At 39.4% G+C, this 9207-nt stretch overlaps 1 protein-coding gene across 1 annotated transcript; it reads left to right on the top strand.

Annotated features, from left to right (window-relative positions):
- The first annotated feature begins 1831 nt into the window (after positions 1-1831).
- Positions 1832-8363, top strand: LOC119725350. Its single transcript, XM_038196748.1, has 2 exons — positions 1832-2240; positions 6337-8363. The coding sequence occupies exon 2, from the start codon at positions 6507-6509 to the stop codon at positions 7473-7475; it is 969 nt and encodes a 322-aa protein (XP_038052676.1). The 5' UTR covers positions 1832-2240; positions 6337-6506; the 3' UTR covers positions 7476-8363.
- The last annotated feature ends 844 nt before the right edge of the window (positions 8364-9207 follow it).

The following is a 9207-nucleotide window of genomic DNA, read 5'->3' on the forward strand; positions in this document are numbered from 1 at the left end:
GAATGCTTTACGATCCCCTTCCCCAGAATTATCAGAGGTCCACTTTTCTTTGTTATACACAGAGGATTGTTCAGGAGACAGTGTTGAATGATATTCACTCCATGTGTCTGTATAATGTGTTCAGAGCAATCAATTCTTTCACGACCTGCACACGGCCCCTCCCTACATTCCAACCATTTTATTTGAGCTCCAAAACAAAATACTGGAGAAACTCCGTTACCACAAATACTTCATCCGTGGATGGCGGGCTGCGATATTTTGACTTATGAAGTTCAAGGTTGCTGCTATTATTCAGCAACCAAATGATACGTTCTGAGACATTTTATTTATCGGATATACATGTATTATGTCAGCGCTATTTCCGAAATTCTTACAATTATTAAAAAAGAGAAACGTTTTCAGTTTACCGTGAATTTTACTATAAGCGCATATTTACATCAATCAGAATATCCGCCTTTCACTAAAATCGTGTACCTATTAGTTATTGCTAAATATATTCGGTCGAATGATTTTGCAGAAAATGATTCAGTTTACAGCATGTTCCTCCCCCCCCCCTCCAATGTTTCGATGTTATTCACTGCATTCAAACAAAATGTCTGGATTCAATAAATATAGAAAACCTCGTTCCCTGCGTTTGTTTGCTGGATTTTGGGCAAGTGGCGTGAAACTTTTGACCTTGCTTGTGGATTGGAGCACAACTTGATCTTACTGCAAGACCATACTCGCGACTCTGAGACTGACTCGATCCAAATGATCACACTCGTGCTCGCTCATCTTGTACTTAAGCATGCTCATCGCAGATCTCAGCGCAGTTATAAATCGTACACGTCCTCTCGCGAGAAATCATCCTTAGAAGAAGGGTCCTCTTCAGAGGAAGAATCCTCATCAGGAGAAGAGTCCTCTTCAGAAGAGTCCTCTTCAGAAGAAGAGTCCTCTTCAGAAGAATTAAGGTCCTCTTCAGAGGAAAGCTTTTCATCAGAAGAAGAGTCCGCTTCAGAAGAAAGGTCCTCTTCAGGAGAAAAGTCACTCCCCCATTCGTCATCGAACTCAAAATCCACTCCACTTCCCCGTGACTCAGATATGTGTTTCTTATCTTCTTCTGTCAGTGCACATCCGCCCAATTTTAGGCTACTGACATGTTTCATTTGTTTCAGGCTGGGAGCCCACGTTTTTGCAGAGCCACCCAATGAACGATTTCCCACAAGGCTGAGGGATTGTACTCTTGACATTCCACTTAGTGCTGTAGCAATGGGTTCAATGTCAGTACTCTTCAATGAGCAATGAGTTAATCTTATCTCTGTCAGGCGCGTCAGGTTATGTAACGGTATGGTCCATAAATCTGTGGAACCACCCAGACCATCAATGTGATCAAGGCTCAAACTGACTAAATCTCTGCGATTACTGAATGACTGTAAAATATCCGCCATATCCTCACCGGTTAATGAGTACCTCTTAATGCTCAGTCCTATGCCATTATCGAGTGGTTTTACATGATTCTCAAAAAATCTACCGAAATTACAATCCACCAGATTCTCAATGCGACTTACTGATTCAGCGATATATTTCACTTCGCGACTGTTAATGTTACAACTACGCATATCAAGCTTCTTTATGTGAATCATAGACAACAAACTAGCCGCCCACGTTTCTGCGTTACCACCCAATCCCTTATTGAATGAAAGATCAAGATCGGCCAAGTGGGGCATCTCCCCAACTGATGATGCAATATGTGGTATATCTTGTTTACTTATGCCGCATGATATTAACCCGAGTGATTTCAGGTGAATCATCGACTGCAAGCTAGCTGCCCATGTTCCTGCGTTACTGTTGTGGCGCTCTTATGTAATACCAGACGTGGCGCTCTTATGTAATACCAGACGTGGCGCTCTTATACAAATTCTTGTAATACCCTCCTAATCTTGTGTGGCTATATAAGCACGCCCGTATTCATTGTTCGTTGCAGTTGGCTTCAGGGCGTTGGCTTCATCATGACTTTCTGTACCATTTTCTGTAGTCATATTAAATTATTTGGAAGCGGAGTTTAAGTTTCCTGTGTTTGGATTTGAGTTGTCCAATGTCTATTTTTAAGCCTCTATAAATTCCTAATTCGCTACATCAAAAGCATCATAAGAAATGGTGGAAGATCCGCACCAACTCTGTGTTTCTACACCGAGCTTTCCCGGTCCTTCATTCCGGACTCTGACGGCCAACGCCCCGGTCAGCTGCCCTTGCCGGGCACGGTAAGTTTTTTTTTATTTTTCAAAGTGGCATCAGTTTCGTAGGTTTCATTTTCTTTTGTAAATAAAGTATTAAAGGTTATACTGGACACAGTTGTAGAATTATACAGTAAATGATATAAAGTGGCGGATTGTCCAAATTAATTTCATTTGATTTCTGTGTTCAAGTATCAATCCTTCAATGTTTATGGAAGTCGATCTAGAAGAAAAACCAACAATGTCGGGCACCAAATATGATTTAGCCTCTAGTGGACTAAAATATTCAGGTCTTCCCGAAGAGGACGTAGACGAATTTATTTCTAGATTTAGGACTTTGGCCTCATTAAGAGATTTTGCAGATGCCAAAAAAGTCTTGGCTTTACAGTCTCGAATATTTGGCCACGCCCGAATTTTTCTAGAAAGTGTGCCGAATGAAGACAAAAATTCAGTAGAGAGTATCCAAACGATTTTGAAGAAACATTTTCAAGGTGACTCTTGGGTGTGGCAAGTTGAAACAAAATTGCTTGAACGAAAACAACTACCTTCCGAAACATTGGATGATTATGCTTCAGATATTATGCACATGTGTCAACAAGTTAAGAAATCAAGTGCAGAGTGTCTTTCCATATTTGTACGTGGATTATTACCATCCATTCGGGCATTTGTATTTTCCAAACAACCGAAATCATTCCATGATGCTCTTGATTATGCTAGACTGGCTATTTCTGTGCAACAAACGGCTCACGAGCCGGATAGATTGAAAGCAAATGATACTAATCCTAGTGTTTCCGTAAATGCCATCCATTCCACTCTGCAATCCCTTACAGTAACCATGAATTCAATTGCGAATAGGTTGGATAGGTTGGAACAACAGAAGGAACAAAGTCCAAAGAAACCAATTTCACCTGGTAGAGCTAATCCTCAGCAATCCAATCGTTATCCATTTACTTGTCACAGATGTGGACGCACAGGTCACAAATGGCGCTATTGCCGAGCTACTTTCGATGTCTTAGGTAATCCTTTAAACTAAGGAGCCCACCTGTTAATGTCAAAACTTCAAAAATTCAAACACCGACAGGTGGGGAAGCCTCAGACAAACAAAAAGAAGGCCTTGTGAATTCACAAGTAAACAGTAATTCTGATTGTGTTGAAATTAATTTGAGTTCTTCAAGTACAATTGATGTAAGGATTTATCATATACAAGTTGAAGCCCTTATTGATACTGGTGCTTCCATTAATCTTATCGATAATGACTGGCTTTTAAAACATCTTCCTGCCATGCACCATTTAATCGAAAAACCACGTTTGATGAGTGCTAAAACGGCTAATAATTCTGACTTAGACATTACAGGGTTTATTACCTTACCAGTGGCTATGTGTGACACCTGTTTTCAAATAGAATTCCATGTTGTGTGTAGTCTTACCTCACATATGATTCTTGGTTCACATTTTCTAAGCGAACAGTGTGCTAACATAGATTATAGGTCACGTAAACTACGACTCACTAAGAAAAACCAGTTGCGTGTTCTTAAGAAGCAAACAATCCCACCACGCTCTCAAACCGTAGTTTGTGCAAAAGTTTCAAATCAACTTCCTGTAAACACTGTTGGTTTATGCCTTGGAGGTAGACATATTACGTCACTAGGTGTAATGGTGGCACGCACCGCAAGTCAAGTTACAAATGTCAAGGGTCAAGCAAATGTATTGGTCATGAATATTTCTGAAGATCCAATTACTTTGTATCCACGTACCAAACTGGGAACGTTCAATTTAATCGATCCCTGTGAGTTAGTACCAATGACAACGATAGATCTTAAGGAACATGAGGCATACGTAGCAGAAGTTAAAACTTCTTCTGACAGTAACAACCCAAGTTTGAGTGAAGCTTGTTGTGAGAAAACAGTGATTTCTGGAAAACGGACAGAAGAAATTCTCTCCAAAGTCATGTTGAATACAGATCACATGTCTAATTCAGAAACAGCTGCGATAACTCAGCTAATATCAGATTATTCTGACATTTTCCAAGTTCATGGAGGACCTAGAGGCCGATATTCAGGAGTTAAACATACTATTAACACAGGAGATCACCCCTCGATTAAGTCTCGGCCCTATAGACAACCACCTCACATCCAACAGGAAATACAAAAACATGTCAAGAGTATGTTGAACGAAGGCATTATTAGAGAATCCACTAGCCCATGGAGTTTCCCAGTATGTATGGTACCAAAGAAAGAGCAGGGTTCATATCGTTTTTGTGTAGATTTTCGTAAGCTAAATAAGATCAGTATTATGGATAATTTTCCATTACCGAACATATCTGATGCACTTGATAGCCTAGGCATCATGAAACCACAGTATTTTTCAACTCTAGACCTAGCAGCTGGATATTGGCAAATAGAACTTGAAGAATCATCCAAATCCAAGGCTTGCTTCATTACGCAAGATTCTCTGTATGAATTCCAGGTACTTCCATTTGGTTTGCACTCTGCCCCTGCCACATTCCAAAGAGCTATGCAAGAAGTGTTGAGAGGTCTAAATTGGAAATTTGTGCTGTGTTATCTAGATGATGTAATAATCTCAAATACATTTGCAGAACATTTACATCATTTGAAGCAGGTGTTTGATCGTTTTCGTAACTCTGGTCGTAAATTACAGCCCAAAAAATGTGTTTTTGCCCAACAAAAGATCAAATATTTGGGCATGGTTCTGAGCAGTGAAGGGATTGAAACCGATCCTGACAAGGTAGAAGTTGTCAAAAATTATCCTACACCAAAGAAAGTTTCAGAAGTAAGATCATACCTTGAATTTGTAGGGTATTACCGTAAATTTATCAAGGACTTCTGTAGGATTGCAGAACCTCTCACTAACTTGACTAGAAAAGATGTGCCATTTATTTGGAGTGAAAGTTGCCAAACTGCATTTGAGACTCTCAAACAACACCTGGTTGAACCACCTATTTTAGCGTTTCCCAGATTTGACGGTACAGAATTTTACCTTCAAACAGATGCGTCTGGAAAAGGACTCGGCTTTATTCTAGCCCAAGTCCAAGACGATAAAGAAAGGGTCATTGCCTATGGTGGTAGAGCATTACATAATGCAGAACGCAACTACACTACGACTGAATTAGAGGCTCTTGCAGTTGTCGAAGGTGTAAAGAAATATGCACAGTATCTCCAGGGAGTAAAATTTACTGTTGTTACTGACCATTGCGCATTAAAGTGGTTATTTGACAGTAAACATGCTACTGGTAGATTAGCACGTTGGGCACTTAAATTACAGTCATATAACTTTCAAGTTGTACACGTCAAAGGCCGAAATTGTCATGTAGATACACTTAGTAGAATTGACTATGATAGATCCTGTACTGAATGTAGTCGGTGTCATGTTTCTAACAATACTGTTCCGACACAAATGGATACCAGTTGGGTAGAAACAGATTTTGATGATATTGATGATGAAGTTTTGTGTTCTGCTGATGAAGTTAAGTCATCCAGTCCGAATGTTAATGTTGTAAAGAATTTAAGATATCAGCATGGAAAGAGGATACCGAGTAACGACTGTGTTGAAAAAGAGGCTCCTCAATTTCCAACTGGAATTAATCTTGAAAATTTCAAACAAGCATTAGCAGTAGATGACTTTTCTGGTACGATGCTAAAGTTTTTAGAAAGAAACGAATTACCAGACGATGACAAAAAGGCCAGAAATCTGATACTACAAGCCGATCAATATTTTGCCAAGGATGGTTTATTATATCATATTTGGCATACTCCGTCAAATCGACACATGCCAGAACGGAATATATATCAGTTGTATGTACCCCAACTGTTTGTAGGCACAGTACTTGATAATTGTCATGACAGTGTCCTTGCCGCTCATTTTGGATTTCATAGAACTTATAGCAAAATCCGTCAACGTTACTATTGGAAAGGAATGTACAAAGATGTAGATAATTGGGTGCGTAGTTGTATTTCATGTGCTCAGAGAAAAACGCATAGACACAAGGTTTTAGCACCGTTGATTACAATGAAAGTCCCTGGGCCTTTTGAACGAGTAAGTGTTGATATTCTGGGGCCATTACCTGTTACAACAAATGCTAACCGTTATGTTCTCTGTTTCACAGATCACTGTACGAGATGGCCTATTTTGGTTCCATTGAAGAACATAGATGCATCCACAGTAGCTAGAGCACTCTACGACAATGTTATTTGTGAACATGGGTGTCCAGAGACTCTACTAAGTGACAGAGGATCAAACTTTCTTAGCAAGGTGGTATTAGAGGTGTGTCGAATCATGCGAACTCACAAATTGAATACCAGTTCCTATCATCCTCAATGTAATGCTATTCAAGAAAGGTTCAACTCAGTTATCCTTGATACCATTTCTCACTATGTAAATACATGTCATAATGATTGGGATCAATACTTAACCTCCGTACAGTTCGCTTATCGCACTACACCTGCTGAAAATTCTGTGGGATTCAGCCCCTTCTTCCTTTTATATGGTAGAGAAGCAAGGTTACCCTTAGATGTGACACTCCTTACAAATTCCAATTATCCAGAGAAAACACTTAGAGAGCACATGCATCACTTGGTTTCCCAACTTGAAGTTTTTCGAGATGTATCCAAGCGTCATGCAGAGCTCAATCAAGCCAAAATGAAAGAGCGTTTTGATGAAAAAGCACAAAAGGTACCATATCAAATTGGAGACACAGTTTGGATTTATATTCCTGCATTCCAAAAAGGACTATCCCGTAAACTTATGAAGTTTTGGGCTGGACCGTATCTTTTAGTAGAACAGACATCTCCAGTAAATTTTCGAGTTAGAAATCTTGAAAATAATAAATTACTGTCTTCCCCAGTACACGTGAACCGAATGAAATTTGCATATAACAGATATGTTCGCCCAAGTAATGATTCTGTTCCATTTGATCCAAAGCAGAATACATCAATACTAGGTTTGCAAGAAGATGACTGCCCACAAAACATTTTCCATCCTCTCACGGCAGTACATCAGTCCAGTGAGTCGGAATCTTCTGGAATTCCCTTTGTTCCAGGATTACCGCAGATTTCAGAGAAACCCAAAGAATATGAAATTGAGCGCATAATCAGAGGCAGGTATAAGAATAAGCGACTTGTGTACCTGATCAAGTGGAAAGGTTTTCCTCACTCAAAGAATACTTGGGAACCCGAAACAAATTTGAATGCTGCGGCATTAGAGTTCCTTAAAACACATCCAGTGAAGATTTCAGGTAAAATGTAAAATAAAATTAAAAAAAAAAAAAAAAAAAGAGAAAAAAGAGAAAAAAAAAGAGATTAAAATATATAATTGTGTAATCAATTAGCATTGTAATTGTTTTGATTGCATATGTTGTGGCCTTGATATTGCTGTCTTGATTTTGTGATCGACTTTCTCATTTTTATGCCATTTTGATTATTAGAAGAATCAAATTAATTTATGAAACTTACTGCTGATGTCACTATAATTGTATTTTACTCTTGCATAAAAAGAAGTGTTAAGTTGTTAAAAAGAGTAAAAGCTGTAGCAAATAAAAGTCGACTTTATAAAATAAATAAATTATGAATTTTATTTAGTTTACGATGCTTAAGTGATAATTCAGCTTCCAGTGGCGCCCTGGATGGGATTGTTGAGGATGTCGGACCACGTGAGGAACCTGCGGCCTGATCAGCCTGATGAGTGACTGTGTGTGATGTGATGAATGACGAGATGGGAGAACGTGTGGAGGTCCTACGCGGTTAATGGAGACGACTATGAACACCATTTACGACCCGCAACGATCGACCCAGTATGGAATAAATTAGCTGATATTATAACTTAAAAAAATAAAATAATAATAATGTAATTTTGAATAGCTCGAATTTTGTTTATATTTTGTAATTAAATTGTCGGGAGCCAATTCAGTTAGGGGTGGCGTATGTTGTGGCGCTCTTATGTAATACCAGACGTGGCGCTCTTATGTAATACCAGACGTGGCGCTCTTATACAAATTCTTGTAATACCCTCCTAATCTTGTGTGGCTATATAAGCACGCCCGTATTCATTGTTCGTTGCAGTTGGCTTCAGGGCGTTGGCTTCATCATGACTTTCTGTACCATTTTCTGTAGTCATATTAAATTATTTGGAAGCGGAGTTTAAGTTTCCTGTGTTTGGATTTGAGTTGTCCAATGTCTATTTTTAAGCCTCTATAAATTCCTAATTCGCTACATCAAAAGCATCATAAGATTACCACCAAATCCATCATTGAATGAAAGGTCGAGATCGGTCAGGTTTGGTATTTGACCAGCAATGTGTTCAATGTCAGTGCTTTGCAGATAGCATTCTATTACATTCAACTTCCGAAGTCCCGTCAGTTTTTGAAAGGGTGGTATCCAGATATCCGCGGAACCACCCAGACCATCAATGCGATCAAAGATCAAACTGACTAATTCTCTTCTATTACTGAATGACTGTAAAATATCCGCCATGTCCTCACCGGTTAGTGAGGACCTCTTAATGCTCAGTTGTATGCCATCATCGCATGTTTTTACGGAGAACCTACCAACATCACAATCCACAAGATTCCCTATGCAACTGACTGATTTAGCGAGACATTTTACATCCCGACTGTCTAAGTCACAACCCCTCATTTTGAGCTTTTTCAGGTAAATCATCGACTGTAAACTAGCCGCCCACGTTTCTGCGTTCCCACCAAGGTTGGGATTCTGTACAAGGATCAAACTGACTAAATCTCTCCTAATACTGAATGACTGTAAAATATCCGCCATGTCCTCACCGGTTAGTGAGGACCTCTTAATGCTCAGTTGTATGCCATCATCGCATGTTTTTACAGAGAACCTACCAATATCACAATCCACAAGATTCCCTATGCAACTGACTGATTTAGCGAGACATTTTACATCCCGACTGTCTAAGTCACAACCCCTCATTTTGAGCTTTTCCAGGTGAATCATCGACTGTAAACTAGCCGCCCACG

This window comes from Patiria miniata, unplaced genomic scaffold (genome assembly GCF_015706575.1).
Source record: "Patiria miniata isolate m_02_andy unplaced genomic scaffold, ASM1570657v1 HiC_scaffold_19, whole genome shotgun sequence".
NCBI lineage: Eukaryota > Metazoa > Echinodermata > Asteroidea > Valvatida > Asterinidae > Patiria > Patiria miniata.